The 18269-nt window shown below is 31.8% G+C and overlaps 1 protein-coding gene across 1 annotated transcript; it reads right to left on the reverse strand.

The window, feature by feature from the left end:
* Window positions 1-256: 256 nt before the first annotated feature.
* On the reverse strand, window positions 257-10921 carry LOC123694999 (peroxidase-like). Its single transcript, XM_045640675.1, has 12 exons — window positions 10722-10921; window positions 9948-10087; window positions 6919-7089; window positions 5513-5688; window positions 4620-4803; window positions 4014-4214; window positions 3360-3504; window positions 2660-2807; window positions 2418-2579; window positions 1475-1673; window positions 921-1026; window positions 257-612 (listed from the first exon to the last, which is right to left on the reverse strand). Exons 1-12 carry the CDS (start codon window positions 10904-10906, stop codon window positions 432-434), a joined length of 1998 nt encoding a protein of 665 aa, XP_045496631.1. The 5' UTR covers window positions 10907-10921; the 3' UTR covers window positions 257-431.
* Between the last annotated feature and the right edge of the window lie 7348 nt (window positions 10922-18269).

Here is an 18269-nt window from a genome sequence, read left to right on the forward strand (position 1 = left end):
TTTTGATGCTAGTAAATTGGAGTTTTTATTGTGCTGGAATACGTTCTTGAATGTTGTTATTTACAGCTGTTTTGGATTGTAATTTTTTATGTACATATCATTAATTAATGATGATACTATACTGGATTGAAGACCACGTGTTAAGATAAGAGATTCATCAGATTATAAGATTTAGTATTTTTAGTACCTATCACGTCTAAAATGTTGAGACACCTGCTGAAAGATAGAGAAGGAGGAATACAAATAAAACTCTTTATAGATTAAACTATTTATTGCAGATAACATTTAAATCGTTACATAATTATAACTATCCATCCAATATTTCATTTAACAATACGCATTTACCCGTGTTCGCTATTCGCACGAATGTGTAAAAGCGGCGTATCATTCGCTTATTCATCTTTACTTTAACGTCTAATATTTTTTTACAATTATAAATGCACTGTTGATAGAATATCATTAAGGAAAGACGAATATTCCGGGAACTCATTTCTATCAGGGTAATTATATTTTAAAAATTTCGTGTCAATTTGACTATTTTCTTTGCAGCTAGCATCCCTCCATGCCTCTAAATTTGGTCCAGCAATATGCGAACATGGTAGTGGTGTGTTCCTGAGGATAATAATAAATATACTTCAATTGTATAGAAATGCTTATAAGATATACATGGAACAGGAGTAAGATCGATCACTACAGCAGAACGAAAAAAATAAGATAAAAATAATAATTCTATGTTATACGGTACAGATGTAGCTGTTCTATAAAGTATGGTAACAGGGTTGCCTAGATTATCCCCCATTACTGGGAACGTTGAAATAAATAAGTATAGAGTATAAAATCCAATTATATCATCACTCATCACGGACTAAATAATAAACATCAAACATAGCAGTTGAATGAAATATTACAGTCAGACGTACCAATGTGTGGTAGCCAACAGCGCGTGAGGTTGTATGAATTTGATAGCTTCCACGTTGTCACAAGCGAACCGAGCCATGTTAGTTCTCCTGATCTCGCGTAATTGAGCTGAAAAATAACATTTTATTTCACTTTTAACGCGGCAGTTTTAAATAATTGCGACAGTGTTGCCGGAGTGGAAACCGGTCCGAATGTAAATGTGTTTGAATAAAGATTGTGAAACTGTTTGACTTTCCAGTTTTAATTATTGGATTAATGAACGCGCGTGTATTTACGTAACGTTTTCGCTCTTCCTATTGATGGATTCAGTAGCGTTTAATTGCGCGCTTGTTCATGTTTTGTATAAAATAAATTATTATGAATCAATATTTTACTATCTGTGATTGTAAGTTGGAAACATTTGAAAGTTCGTTGGAAACGGCGCGAACATTTGAAATAAATAATTGTGCAAATAATTGTTAATGGTACCTAAATATCGATTGTAAAATACGAATACTAACATTCATTTTCTGTAAGTAAGTGAAAAGCATCAAAACAAGAAAAAGAAAGTACTTACAAAAAGTAAAGCTATGATAATTATCTCCCCTCTCGAACCAGAATCGGTCGGAGAATCTAAATAATTGTATCTGTTTGACCATAATGCAGAACAGTGTTGGTCCAACGAGCGTGCCTTCGATATTGTTTTCACTCATTATACCAACTAATAGGTCAATGTCGTCCACGTTGCTGTAGAGTTTCTTTAATATTTCTACTTTCTGAAAACAATAATTAATTATCATAAAGTCCTGTTTTAAAGATTAATTTTTCTTGTTCTTATTTTATCTTATCCATTATAATAAGGCAACATGCACAATTAAAATATGATCCGAATTTCAATAGGGACAAGCGTAGAAAAGATATTATTTGTAAAAACAACTCTTTTAATACATGTCTGTCACATAGATTTTACTATTTTCTTGGGGCATTTTTATACAATAAAATCAATAAGTCTATTTCAATATACTCTCTTAGTACATCAAGGTGTAAGACGTCCGCGTCGGTATGTAAATGGCTGAAAAACTTAGACTATCAAACATCAGAAAATTTTATTCATACAATGCGGTATTTAATTTAATTATGCTGGTATAGAAACAATTAGTTCTTCTTCTCACTATGAAATAAATACCTATAGAACTGTGTATGGATTCTGAGGCTTTAAAATGATTTGAGCAAATACACACGTAAGATCTGTTTATATATAGTTAAGAAATATTAAAAAAATTACAACGATTTGTTGTTTATTGAATTCGTGAAGGGTCACGAACTCATGTCTCTCACAAACACTTCTTAAAAAATGTGAAAGTAAATAATATGTTATTATCAACCTTGAAAATGTTTGCCATCGATCGACGTTTTGTTATATGTTGTTTTTGTTGACGCTATTTTATAACAACAAGCTAAGCTATCGATTCCAAAAAGATTATAGCAATTTAATCTCAGTTCAATCAGATCAAAAATACCTCTCCATCAATAACATCGGTGAGGTCGTAGAAATCCTTAGCCGCTTTCATTCCACAAAAGTTTCTATATGCATTGTAGCCCTGTAAGCCTAAATCCCGACCTCTTTGTATGTCGAGAGAAACTTGGTCATGTACTTGTTGATTTGCAGAAACATTCGATATCTGTAAAGGAAATAATGTATAATGCTTTTAAATTGTCTTTTGTTTATCTGTGGCAACTTAGTTGTTATCAAAACAATAACCTTTTTATCATACGTCTCTCCGGCGCTTTGGAAAAACGTCCCTCGACTGATTTCATCGAATTTCGTATCAACCTCGAGCAGCTTTAGCAAAGAGTAACTTTCATCCAATTCTATTTCACCAACGTTTTCGTAATTTTCATTATATTTTCTGTAAACAAAAGCACATTCCTGAAATCTCGTTTTAAGGCTCGGAGATGCTACATCAAGTTTTATTTTTAGCGCCTTTGAAGGGTAAATTTTATTTTAAACGCTCTAAGGCTTTCTCTTTATGTACGAAAACAAAAATAATGCGGCTTTCATTTCTGAATCCGTAGATCATACTTTGATGCTATTCATTCACATTTTACTTTATACGCCTGTAGCTATTCTAAGTAATTATACTTTATCGCGGTTTTTATACTTTATGAGGATAATAGAAACTTACTCCACAATAAGATTACACCTTTTATCATTTTCATACGTATATTATTTTATTAGAAAAGCTACAAACTGTATTCTTACTGGGATATTTAATATAATTTGCCGTACAAAACAGCTAATCGTTTTAAACTATTTTTGTGTGTCACCACTTGGTCCATTTGCAAATGATTGTAATTTATAATTCGCGTAAAATCACGTAAGAGTAGACTAAAACAAACCGTTTTACCATAATACCGAGATAATTATAACACTACACATTTCTCTAATAAACCTTACTTACTCAATCTTTCCTCCAAGAAATGTTCTAAAGAACCGCATGGCAATGTCAAATTCAGCGTACACACCAGGCTCCTTTTGTTCATCATAAGCTGACACGTGTTCCGCAAAAGTTGATATCAAATCGTAGGTCAACATATTTTGGTAACCTATATAAAAAATGTAGGCTTTATTCGTTTCAAATCATGTTTTTCATTACTTATAAAATGTACTGTATGAAATTCCGGTTTAATAAAAGTGTTTGAGCATTCTCTTTTCATGTTCGTAAATATTTATTATCTAACAAATTTGCCGTAGATATCAAATAGGAATGTTCATTGGATTTTATTACATCGTTAAACGAATGAAAATTATACTTGAGATCATTCCTGTGATTTATATTATAATTAACTTGCACAATAATTTGTTTTTTATTGCTATTTATCCTGTTTGTAAACATTTCGGTTCATTATGAAATTTTGTTTTAAATGAAATGATAGAATTAGGTTTCTAAATTATACATACACACGTTTGATAAACCTTTAAATAGGCTATCGATGATGAACATGTCTATGATGACGATGTTGTTAATTTTGTCGATGATGAAGATGATGACGATGATGGTGATGATGAGGTTGGTTACAATTATGATGATGATGGTAAAATGTGTGAAGTTTACCCAATATCCTCGGAAGGAGTTCATATAAAAATATATTAGAAGCCGTTGCGATATTGATTTGTCGAGCCACTTTGAACAATCTATCGTCTTTCCAGCAAGGATTCAGTTCTTGTAGAACCTTTGCTAGACGATTGTGTTCGCGCATGAAAAATATAACAAAGGTGGTTGTGCGAAGATCTAACGTTGTTTCTTTTGGTAAACCTGTAAAAATATTCATGTTATGACTTACAAACTAAATGTCTATTGAACTCCTTATTATTAAAACTGTCTTATTTTGACGATTATTACAGCACGATAAATAGTACTATAACAGTAGATTAAGATATTATCCTATCCTATCCTATATGATATTATAAACGCGAAAGATTGTGAGGATGTATGTGTATGTGTATGTAGGTATGTTTGTCACTCTTCCACACAAATATTACTGAACCGATTACAATGAAATTTAGCACACATATAGAGGTTAACTTGGATAAACACATAGGATAGGTTTTATCCCGGAAATCCCACGGGAACGGGAACTATGCGGATTTTTCTTCTCAAACGCGGGCGAAGCCGCGGGGGGAAAGCTAGTTTATTATACATATATGAGGAAAACGTTACCAATTGTGTAGCAAGTCTCATCGTTATACAGGAAGCAATCGGTTCCGTTGTTTGCGGGTAGATATCGATTGCCGCGCATCTCCAACTTCAAAGTACCGTTTTTGAATGAACGCAATTCTTTCATAGATTGTTCATCCACTCCGTATATTATGGACAAGTCTAAGAGCGGAGTTTGGTAGTTTATCTGAAAGTATTAAAATATTATATAATCCATACTAATATTATAAATGCGAAAGTAACTCTGTCTGTCTGTCTGTTACTCAATCACGCCTAAACTACTGAAGCAATTTTCATGAAATTTGGTATGGAGATATTATGATACCCGAGAAAGAACATAGGCTACTTTTTACTCCGGGAAATGACGCAATCCCGGAAATACCACGGGAACGGGAACTATGCGGGTTTTTCTTTCAAAACGCGGGCGAAGCCACGGGCGGAAAGCTAGTAAAAATAAAAATTGATTAATGATACGTTTACTTGTTACGTGAAAGTTTTTTTTGTAGAACTATACCTATCAAACACATTAACTAGGACTAGACTATAGGACTAACAATAGAAAATTTTCACGTTGTGATGAATGAATTGCTACGCGAAGAATTTTTTGCTACTTTATAAATATATCGTAAAGCATCATTAATGATTATAAATGATATTAAGTTACAGAGATTTTACTCAAAACAAATATCATTTTTATAGATACAGTTTATAAACAACATCATAGCTTAACAATGGATATCAAACACACATCGCGTCAATCGTCAATTATAAAATAATTTGATTTCAAGCAGCCAATTTTCATACTTCCAAACAAAGAGTTCCGAGACGCTACTTGTCTCAACGGATCGACATTCTGAAATCACCGTATTAATACTTCGAGACCAACTGAATCATACCTGCGCGGGGACCGCGTCCTGTGTACACCCTAGGTCTTGGAAAGTTTCCGCTCTAGAGAAGTTAAGACAGTCTATTCCTTTGAGATAAGGGTCGTTTTCCACGTGTATTGGGAGACAACGCGGGTCCTGTTCGCCGTCTACGGTACAACAATTCTGTCGTTTCTTGAGGTAGTCCACTGGAAGGTAAACTTGGGATAAAGTTTTAAAGTCCATTCGTACTTGTCAGCTTTTGTTAACAATCGTTTAGTGTTTTAATTGAAATAGGGTTGTCGGATCTGCGAGTGATACTTTACGTTAATAATCTATACTGCTTTTGGAAACATTATTTAGGTATGAAGATGACTATGGTGCTAACTGCTAAGTGCATGAAATAGTTTTAAATATTTTGTTTATAAAGTGTCTGATATTTTTGTCATAAAAAAAAAAAAAATTCTTGTAGAAAAATCGAGATGATTGTATAGGTAACGGGTAAATTGTTTACAAATTCAAATAAGAGTGTTAAGTAATTCATTTTTCTTGCGAATGTTTATATTACGAATTTATAATGCGAAGATAATAAATAATATTCTTATAAAATAAAAATTTCCTTTTCAGAGTAATAATTATTCCAAATGTAATTACACAAACAAGAGCTATTGTGAATTTCCCATGAACATAATATTTTTTTTATCCATCAGTTTTTTGTGCTCTTTATAAGAGAGTTCATAAAAGTTTAAATTTACGTGGAAATAATTATTAAAAGAAATTAAAAACTCGGTACAGAAAATGCTTTCAGATTTGTTTGTTTTTAATAAAAACTACTTTCCAACAATGCATACAAGGGAAAGATTGTAACATTGCATTTTCTGTTTTTCTATGAACTAGATAGAGTGCCTTAGGCGCTTCTGAATATATATAGTGAATATAAAATAATTTCACTATATTCTTGTTAAAATAAAAATAAATATTAAAAACTATGATAGAACTAAACCTACTTAAAATTATGATAGAATTAAAATAAGAACTAATCTAACTATATACCTACTATCCCTACTATTAATATTATAAATGCGAAAGTAACTCTGTCTGTCTGTCTGTCTGTTACGCTTAAACCTCTCAACCGATTTTGATGCAATTTGGCACAGACAATCTTTAGACCCTGAGAAAGAAATGGGCTACCTTTTAATGCGAAATACGTACCACGGGCGAAGCCGGGGCGAACCGCTAGTATACAATAAAATATGTTCGGTAAATTACTGAAATAACTGCTATTATTATATATGATTGAGGTATGATTTCGTGTACTTACAGTTGATCCGTGATCTTTCTACATCTTAATCTCTGTATATAAATATTATATGTAGTATAATGTTTCGTATTTGTATACTAAGAACTCATTCTCTTTAACTATTATTTTCCATACTTACAGGGTCCATTCAAGGCGCTGACATCCTTCCGTATTAACTCCAAAAAATGAAAAGTGGCTACGTTAAACAGGTTTTTGTCCTGCAAGTAGCTCGTAGTTGGTTTAAGGCTGGTCCGCACAGTTCTGGCGGATGGAAGCGGTTTACCATCTTTGCTTTTGCGTATTTCATGTTCTAAAAGAAGAAGTTACATTAGATAATTTGGTATTTATGTCAATATACATATAAACCGTAGTAAATCGTACACCGAAGTACCTAGTTGTGAAATTTTAGAGCGAGTGTTCATTTCTTTATATAATAAGAATAATTATATATAATAAGAAAACTTTCAATACCTAAGAGTTTGACGGAAATTGTATTTTTGGTTTTAATAAGTACCTAGATAATAAATAGGTGGAATAAAGTAAAGGTTGCGTTGCTTACAATTTTTATTCAAAATTAAATCATTTGTAATTTAAAAACTTAAATTTGTCGTCTCATGAAAATGTTTGCTCTTACCGACACCACAGATTATTAATTTCACCATCCTGGCTGGTAAAAAAAGACGAATGCAATACCTAAATCTAAATTAAAACCTCAAAGTCAGTGGATTTAATTTTCAAATCCAAATTATATTAAGATGCTCATGCAATTTCAGATTTCATATTTCTGATGTGAGAAAAAAAATAATTAAACTTTTCATATTTTGTTTCGCATTGCAATTCGTTCAAAAAAACATAGTGCTTTATTTTATCTGTATAATCAGATAGTGTGAATACTCATAAATTAATTATTTATAACTAAAGAGATTAAAACAAATAGCGTTCAATACATTTTAATGTTATTATAATATTCCATGCAGTAATTTACATCGGGTGTATGAAAACCATGAACGCAGCGGTATGAAAAAGTAATTAATATAATGTGTGATAATTTACAATATTGGGCGGCGGTTTTAAGCTTAATCCTTTTGGATTGATGATGTGGTGGACCAAAACAAGAACTGACTAGTTTTAAATTTAATTTGGAAAGAAAAATATTGCGGTGGAGTTGAACGTTGGTTAATTAAATGAGGTGATTAAAGTATGTATTTGTATGCCACTTTTAAATGTATTTTGTTGTTTAGCGCGATTGTTTCTCAAGTTTCCAAATATACATGCATATGAGCAAATTTTATATCATTATAATTTACATACGTTTCTGTAAGCAAGCATCGGAAGAAGAAATAACCCTGAATTTTTGGAATTTCATCACTACATAGGTGATATGTTATTCGATTTCCTAGCCCAATGGACGTATAAAAAATAAGAATTAACCTGTGATTGACTTTACTAGATACACTTTTTCACTGATCCTTTTTTCCTGGTACATTTCAAAATTATTTAAGAAATATTGAAAGAAAGAAAGAAAGAAAGAAAATACATTTATTTGTACCGATGCACATTAATACATAAAAAATAAATAAAATTAACTTATAACTAGTTACAACGGCACAAAATGGATAATATCCACTCAGTGGTTTGAGAATCTAAGGACATATAAGACACTTAGATTCTCCACTGATTTTCAGTGGACACCATATTGACTTTAAAGAAGTAAATGATATGCATATAAAAGTTATAACATAGCAACCACGTGCACGAATTTGTGAGCCATAAATAGTAATAAATAAGTCACGTTGTAGAAAATATTGATCATTTATTTTCCTCTCCCTATTACAAGTCCGGAGTTTGTGTCAAACTTATTGCCAAGTAATTATAGTACTTTTTTTTAACTTAATTGAGCTTTGATGTTTTTAAGAGTATTCGCAATAGCAAATAAATATTTTTTTTTATAGAAAACTGAAAACCGCTGTCAAATTATCAGAACTGAACAGAACTTAATTTAAATGGAGCCACATGGCAGGCACCTGATTACAAATAAAAAAATAATTATCAAAATTTGTTTACCCAGTCGAAAGTTACGGTAACAAACCCAAAAAAATACAGTTAAATGGAGAGCCTCCTTCTTGTTATGACGTCGGTTGAAAAAGGCAAATAAACATGAATACGGGCAGAGGATTCGTTCTGAAACGTAAAACTATAAAGGAAACCAAGTTTTTTTACACCCGTATTTGCATATTATGTTTGCATCATAGTCATAGCCTAGAGTTTAATTTTTATTTAATTTTTTTTTACACGGCTATTTTGTCTTTTTCGATAGTCATCATTTATACGGTTTCCTATTGTAATTAACCACCATCCTAGACTGATTTTCATGAAAATAAATAACACTTTACTTTTATCATTCTATCAAAATTCACGTAAATCCGTTCACTACGTGATGCGTGAAAACGTAACAAATAGAGAAAGAGAGATATTCATTTTTATAAGATAACAATGGATTTGATGGGTGTAAAATGGAGCAGTTATTCCCGTTTCAGTTTACGCACGTACCGCAATATTCACTGTTTGGTTGCTCTTTCATAAAACTATTTTTCGTTTTGGTTGATATTTATTATACATAACGTAACAGCGATTATAATGTTAAGGCTATATGTTATGGGACTATAGTATTGTTGATTTAGTGATTATATGCGACATGGGCGTCCAATTTTTTTATTTTTTCTTAATTTAAATCATCCTCACTGCTATCATCGGCAGAGGAAATATATCATTAGAAATCGGGCATGCCGAGAAACCGAAAATACTATATATTCAATAAAAAAAACCTGCTTGATAAAGTTGTTTCACGCTATTATTTTCCGAACGTCTTATTATATAGGATGTGTTTCATCAGTAATATCTAAACTATTTTAGATCTATATTTATCATGGTCATCATGAACAATAATAATTTCATTCGATTGTCATACAAAATAAAGTACTGTAGAGTGTAGACTAGACTGCATTTTGCTGCTGCATTATTTAGGTACTGCATAGTCATTGTTCATTTATACGAACGGCAAATATCACAGTCTGTTACGAATAAAACTCCATAATATATTACTAGATACTAAAATAAATAGATATATTATACTCTATAAAACTCTAAAATAAATAAACAGATACTCACGATTAGCATATACCGGTGGTAGCAGTCGTAAGTACGGTCGCCTAGCTGCGCCAGACGCGGGTCGCTTGTAATTGTTACATGTACCGCTTACTCTGCTGACCTCGTGGGCGGCACAGGGTGCAATGTCTATGGAGCATTTGCTACAAAATTTTTGCTATGTTACATTAAGAAGTTTTCCCCTGTTATAATAGTTATAAGTTTTTATGGGTAATGAGATTTTCGATGGTGATGCGATTTCATAAGTAAGGTAGACTCTAGAATTTTAGGTTATCCTTTTATATAATACTTATGATGTATTTTTAATCAAATAAGCTTTACTATAGGCTTTGATTACTGGAATTTTTCACTTAATATTAAGAATCGCTCTGTGGGCTTAAATTCTAACGAGCTTTAAACTATTCATCTATAGACATCGTGATAAAATATTCATTGGAAATCTGTGCAGTGGAAAATGAAAATAACCTTATTTGTATTATCACGATACGTTTAGGAGTGCATTCTGAAATCTGCGTGTGAAGACGACCCACTGTCACATATGAGTAAATAGACTGATGTGCAATTTTATGCGAAATGTAAGGTGGGTAAAAAATTTTTTGCAAACGCTCCTGTGGAATAACCACAAATCCTCAGCATTAGATGAAATCATAACAAATGATATGTAAATATACAAATGTACAACAATAACCGAAGCTCAAAGCATAAAAAAATCAAGGCTACATCAACTTATATTGGCTAATAAAGTGAAAACATAAAAAAGTAATAAGGAATACTCACTCCGCGTATTTTTTTATACGAAGTTCCTTCGCGTGCGGCTCGTCAAATTTCTTTCCGCTATACCTGTCAAACAGATCACCGTTCACGTGCAAAAATATCGATATAAAAACGAAAACTCCGAGTAAATTATTCATTTTTCCCTCTATAACTTGTTCAAGCGAACCTCTGGAATCAACTGATTTCATGATCAGAAAATTATACGCAAAATCGATATGTTTCATAATTCATGATTAAAACGGCATGAACCTTGGATGATGTTAACAAAAATCCTTAATTGTTTTGAAATTATTTATATCCTTTTTCATAACATGAACTCACCGGTAACTTATTCCGCGTACATAATAAATTATTTCCTTTTTTGTTACCTTATTTTTTAAGTGTATATGTTTATGTATGAGTTGTTAGATATATTACACCAATATTTCGGTAAGAACGATGTTAAGGCTAAATTTATATTGTCAAATTAATCAATTTTTTTTTGTATATTATTATTAATGGATACAGATGTTACACAGAAATCTACCGACGAACATAGATTGTGTTTGTAAATTCAGTAATAATCTTAATTATTATGTAATAGGTATTAGTCGAACAGTTTTTGATAACTCAGTATTGTGATAATTTTTTATGTGTATCCTTCAAAAATTTTCTTTATTTCGTAATTCATAAATTATGGGAAAGTTAAGGGGCAGCCATATTCTTTTTTCATAAACTATTTACAGACTTTATTTTCAACCGAGCCTTTTACTTTGGCTCTATCCATGTTTAATGAGCCAACAATTTTCTAAAAATCACTTCATCTTGAAGTTCTCTCGAGAAATAAAATATTGGGCACTAAAACCAATCATTGATAATAGTGTGGATATGTTTTTTTTTTTAGGTTTTTTTTTGATAATGGAAAATAAAAAAGTTCAGGAGGAATGACATTTTCTAATGACCGGACGAAAAAATAAATGTGTATTTGATCAGTTTGCACACTGCCTAAATAGTAATATCTAATTTAGGTAAGGCTAAGGTATTCAAATATAATCTATACTAATATATATTATAAAGCTGAAGAGTTTGTTGTTTGTTTGAACGCGCTAATCTCAGGAACTACTGGTCCGATTTGAAAAATTATTTCGGTGTCAGATAGCCCATTTATAAAGGAAGGCTATAGGCTAATATCATTACGCTTAGACCAACAGGAGCGGAGCCACGCGGGTGAAACCGCGGAGCACAGCTGGTCTTTAATCTTTAATATATATAAATCTCGTGTCACAATGTTTGTCTTCAATGGACTCCTAAACCACTTAACCGATTATAATAAAATTCGCACACCATGTGCAGTTCGATCCAACTTGAGAGATAGGATAGTTTAAATCTCAAATCGTTTTAGAGAAAGCGGGCGAAGCCGCGGGCGGTAAGCTAGTATTATATAAGTATGTATGTATTACTTTTTCACTACACAAACAATGTTTCACGCTGTCGGAGCGTAATGCCCACTAATCTGGATGTATTTTTAAAATAAAATCCGTATTTAAGCCCGCATTGTTCTCAGGCTGTGGCGTTTGCAATAAATGCTAGCTTTTAAAACCACATTTGAAATGTTTTGTGATGCACATGCGTGAAATCCTTTGTATGAAATACGAAGGTAATTAAGTTTTGCGCTCGAATGAATTTAATTTAGTTTTAATGTTGATTAAATTTTGTTTTAAATTTTACGTCACAGTTCCCGGACACGATTTTACAGGGTACGTCAAAATTGTGAAAAATGTTCTGGAGTGTTTTAAAAGTGCGGATGGAATATTCCAAGTTTGAGGGTTTTAAAGTTTGTTCGGTTTCTTTCTTTAAGTTTTAATATAATAACTACTACAGTGCTGAGTTTTGTATTGTTCTTATAACCAATTCTCCGTAAGTAGGTAAATACTGCATTCATGATCAAGTTCAGGAGAAACAAATAAAGGCATACCATATTCTGAATTCAAATGCGAAGTAGATTATTCCCTTTTTCTTATCGTTCTGAAACCACCAATATAATAACTAATCTAAATACTATATGTTAATCTGTGCACTTATGTCTAGAAATTTCTACACGTGTACAGCGTGTTGAATTAATTGATTCGATCTGTGCCATAATAGCTTTGATCGTGTTCGAAGGTGAATCTTGTATGTTCACCTCTAATTGAAAGATGAGACTAGATTATCTGTTGTGTTTGTGATGAATATTAACAGGATATAAGATATTATAAGGAATGGAAATTAACTGCTCAGAAATCTTTGTTGTGAAAAAATATGTTTTTGGTATAGGTAAAGGAAGTTTAGAGATACATAACGTGTTTAATAATATACAAACAATTGACAAAAACTAATTAGTATAATAATTAACATTACGCATAAAAAATGAGCTTTTGCCGAGCACACATGTCAGAAGTGAAACTTCTTGGGCAAATATAGGCACCAAAATTGGCTCCTTTCTCCATGACGTGACGATATTGACATGACGCGTTAACTCTCATCGCGTCTAAAGAAGTTTCATTTGAAAATATTCTTGATTATAACGTGAAATCAAATATAATAATAAAATCTTAACTAGTATGAAAATATAAAACCTGTTTGGGTAATATTATACTCACTAAATGTGTTGTGAACTGCTTTTGTGTGTTGTATGAAACCATTTGGATGATTAATGTTTAGATATTATTCCATTTCAAGTAAAATTTGTTAAATTTTATATAATTTATGAATGTTTCGTGTCGAACATGAAAATAAACCTCCATCACAATATAATTTATTTATTTATTTATTTATTATACTTTATTGCATTAAAAAAAATACATAAACACATATAACAAAGACAAGACTACAGAAACAGCAAAGGGCGGCCTTATCGCTAGGTAGCTATCTCTACCAGGCAACCTACAGGCTATAATATCCAGAGTAATAGAATTATATAATACTAACTTACCGCCCGCGGCTACACCCGCTTTGTCAAAAACCTAATAAAATACCTATGCACTAAAACCTTCCTCTTGAATCACTCTATCTATTTAAAAAAACACATCAAAATCCATTGCGTACTTTTAAAGATTAAAGCATGCAAAGGAACATAGTGACAGAAAAAGCGACTTTGTTTTACCTATACCATGTAGTGGTGATTGATAAACTGTCTAATAATAATACACAAGGTGAATTAGATTTTGTACAATACATACGTAGTAAAAAAAATATTTATTTCGTATAATCTTGTAAAAATGAAACAAAACAAGAACTCTTGAAAGGCTCAGACCTATCCATTATGGCTATTTATATGTGAAGGAATTTGTGAACATCTCACAAACAAATTGTACGTAAAACCTTTTACAAAATCTTCACCTTCACTAGTTCGACGCTGTAAAAGAAACTTGAACTACACTTGAAATGTGTACGGGAATTTAGAAGCAAGTACTTGGGGATACGGGTGTAAATCGCGTGCGTTAGATTTAAATGCCTCCTTGACCGTACCAAAGTAGTGGAGTAACCGATGCATTGGAGTATGTCGCGTCCACTCGTTGCCTCACAGGTGAATGCAGGTCTGCAGCCGACAGACGGAAATAAGGGGTTCGTATCAATGATTCTGCAAATGCTTTTAACTTTTTTCTCCCGTTCAGCTTGCTGCAATTATTGGAAAAGTGCTCGCTGTGGCAAGGTCTTTTGAAGTTTTCTTTACTTTGTTTTTTGTCATGATTACTTTTACATTGATGTTGTAAGGTGATTTTGCTTTTATGTAGATAATTATTTCCTGGTTTAAATGCTACGAATGTACGTGACAGTATAAAATAGGAACCAATATAATCATATAATGATTGTGGAATCATGAAGTTGAAATAAGTACATAATTGTATGTTTTCCCAATTTAGATCACTGTTATTATTCGTTTTATTATACATCTGAGTTATTCTGGACCATCTGGAGCTAAGTTAGATTTAAGTTTAAATCTACTGACCTTTGATATCTACTATTTCTTGTAACAAAAGAGATGAATTGCCTGGTCATCTATGACGATATTTTCAGCATCATACAATGTAAGATAAATGGACATAATGAGAGCACTTGGAGTGTTTGTTTTTATCGTTGTGACGGCGCTGGGCGTCCAGGGAACACTTACGGACATGATCCCAGTATTTATAGGTGGGAATAATGTCCCGTAAGCATATTTAACTTGGGATATTTTACGAAATTATGGTTGTGTAAAAAGTATTTTATAACACGAGGCTTAAAAGTTACAAATAGGTTATGCCACATAACCTATTTGTTACTTTTACAACCTCGTTAATTACTTGCTATTTTAAATGTGATTTTCTCTCAACAAAAAGAAGTCATTAAAGTCAAGATCTTTACTTCTGTACCATTGTTTGGTACTCAGAATATAGATGACTCTTTTTCATCCTAAAGCTACAAGCATCTTTTGATAAAGCATAGTACTTATCTAAAAACATGTGAAGCCGCGGGTTGAATCCAGTAATGTACCATACATTCAACACAATAAATCATCTTTATCATATACATAATAAAAGATATGTACCAATTATTTTACATCCCACAAGGAGAGCTGCATAATTTTATTAAGGTTAATTAAAGTATTTAAAACTGCGCTACAGAGAAGGGTTGTTTAATTAAAGGGGTGAAACGTGTCGGAATTTTATGTAAATTTTGGTGAAAAAAATTAATTTGACTTTCTGCTTTATTTTTAATTACATGCTAATTAAAAGTTGATGGAATATTGATATTACATTTCTTTTTTATATGAATTGCTGATTGTTTTAAAGTGATTATATTTAAATAAGAATTAGGTAAACATAGACTGCTTAATAATGGATAGGAAATAAAAATTTAACAGGAGCTAACATAGTATTTTTTTAAAGAGTTACAGGTGTACATGGGAGTTAGCGGTGGCCTTAATCCAACATGGCTACTTTGTCCATAATATTGTCCTATATTCATATTATTGGCCGTGCTGAATTTCAGTTGTGGAGTTCTTATAAATCCTATAAAATACAAATAACAAAACAATCTTAAAGTTTTTAGTTGTGTCGAGTTGTGTAGGTAAACTTGATAATAACCATAAACCTCCTAATGTATTTCTAACATGTACCATCCAATCTCGATTAATTTCACATACGTTTCAAGGGACATAGTTTGAAACTGCAGTTTGACAGAATTTAGACACCACATATCAACAGTTATCATTTTAACGATTTATCCGTGCAGGCTTTTTTACATTTTTCCCGCTTACGATAATGTGTAAAATTGATTACAGCGAATGGGACGTATGACATGACATTAGTGTTGTAGCGTATCGTGAATATGCAGGGAACTGTAACTAGCATTACGTCTCTCTAGTATGTAAATGATGTTTAAGCGATGTTTCGAGTTATCCTCAAATTACGAGTAATGTTGATGTGCGTTGTCACATTTATATACTTGGGTAATGGCTTGCTCAGACGTTTATTGTTAGATACGTCTCTAGTAGATACGTCTCTAGTTAGATACGTCTAATAATAGTTGCTAAATAGTTTTGAAGATAAAAGCGGGTATGATAATGGTGTTCATAGAATTATGTTTATTCCACTATGTTGTATTTCAAAGGTATAATTTAATTTTTTTTATGATAAGTAAAAACAATGTGCACAACATTGATTGAATCGAAATATTATGTTTGTTTTTTTTTTTAATTGATATCTATCTAAAAGTAAAAAAGAATTGCAATCTTCATTTTTGTGTCACCTCTAGCCATAAATACTGCAGGAATTTATTCACAACATCTATTTCCAGATTCAATTAATATATTTTTTTAGGTAATTTTATATTCTACTAGGTTTCCGCCCGCGGCTTCGCCCGCGCAGTCAAAGAAAAACCCGCATAGTTCTCGTTCCCGTGGTTTTCCGGGATTGCGTCATTTTCCCGGTATAAAAAGTAGCCTATGTCCTTTCTCGGGTATCAAAATATCTCCATACCAAATTTCATGACAATTGGTTAAGTAGTAGGTATATGCGTGAATCGTGATTGAGTAACAGACAGACAGACAGAGTTACTTTCGCATTTATAATATTAGTATGGATTAAAATATGTATCATCAAGAGTAACACACAATTAAGACCAGTAATGTTTAAACAAATTGTGATCAAAATGGAACTGTAGGAACGTTAGGCACAAGGAATACAATGCTCTCTAAAATCTGCTCCCGAATACAATGCTCATATTGTTTGTATTAAATACCTATTTATCGATTCACAAAATAAAGTACGAAGTTGTATCCAGGGAGGAAAACAGTCTGAAAGTGTTTTAATTTGCATTCATATATTTTAATGAATCTAAGCCCTTGATTTGAAAATAGAAATTAGAAGATTAACGTAAGTTTGGGATTTTCATTCCTAGATATGAAATATGCCTAGATATGAAAATAATACGGGAAAAAAGTTTAATGATCCTTATATAGCATCGAAAATATAAAATTTATCATTTTCTTTTTACAATTTTATAATATTACTAGCGGTTCGCCCCGGCTTCGCCCGTGGTACATGTTTACGTTTTCTCTACATAAGATCCATCCTCGCACTTCAAGAAATATAATAAAAAAAGAATTATCGAAATCGGTTCAGCCGTTCTCGAGTTGTTCCGCTTACCAACACACTTTGCGATTCATTTTTATATAATATATAAGAAGATTACAGATTTATGATAAGCTATACTGCTATAACATATCTGCCTTGATAAGGTACACTTAACCTCTTTCGCGGAGGGCTTTTAAACCACTTTCTATAAATGGGTTAGGTCTCTTTCAGCTCAGCTATAACCTAGATAAAATTATTATAATACCTAAATCTTATCCATCTTGATTCATGATAAATCTAGGTTTACTTATTTTTTTATTACAAATTAACAATAGTTTATTTTTCAATTAATGAGCTTGGTTCATTTTAAACCATTTGTTAGATTTTTCCAAAAACAAAAGGAGGATATTCTATCACTCTTCATGTTCGTCTGTATGTGTTTTACTAATGATAGGTATAGATTTGTTTATTATTATTATATTATGTTTTACCACTTTTATCTCATGGAGATATCTTAGATATTAACTTATTATGTTTAAGCCGTTTAAGTGCCTAAAATGTATGGGATATATCCAAAGCAATGTTTATACGACCCATATTATCTACTAACATAGTAGATGTTTAAATCTTATACTTCATACTACATTCAGTATTTACATACCTGTAATATATTTAAGTGTTTACTGAGCTACGCTACACGTTCATATGCAATAGATGTTACCAAGTGCCTAAATATCTAGTAAGACAAAGTACTCTACGAAATGTTTCAAAAACCATGATCCGACTTAGTTTTTGTAATGTGGGTAAAAGGAAAATCGTCCCTTACGCCATTAAATCTTTCGGAGTACACAAGTGTAACAAATATGGTATTTAAGCATAATGTATTGGGCTACAAAGCCACCGCTAAAGACTTTTGTGGTTGTAATGGTTCAATGTATGTCTTGTTTGTAAACAAAATCTCTATAGGTACCTACCT

This window comes from Colias croceus, chromosome 10 (genome assembly GCF_905220415.1).
Source record: "Colias croceus chromosome 10, ilColCroc2.1".
NCBI classification, from domain to species: domain Eukaryota; kingdom Metazoa; phylum Arthropoda; class Insecta; order Lepidoptera; family Pieridae; genus Colias; species Colias croceus.

Bases quoted from the DNA above. Each gene is read 5' to 3' on its own strand.
- LOC123694999 (XM_045640675.1), bottom strand. From the start codon at position 10,906: ATGAAATCAGTTGATTCCAGAGGTTCGCTTGAACAAGTTATAGAGGGA. The intron at 2,808-3,359 runs GTAAGTAAGGTT...TTTTGTTTACAG, and splicing joins TTTCTTGGAGGAAAGATTGA to AAAATATAATGAAAATTACG. The intron at 1,674-2,417 runs GTATTTTTGATC...TATTGTTTTCAG, and splicing joins CCGATGTTATTGATGGAGAG to AAAGTAGAAATATTAAAGAA.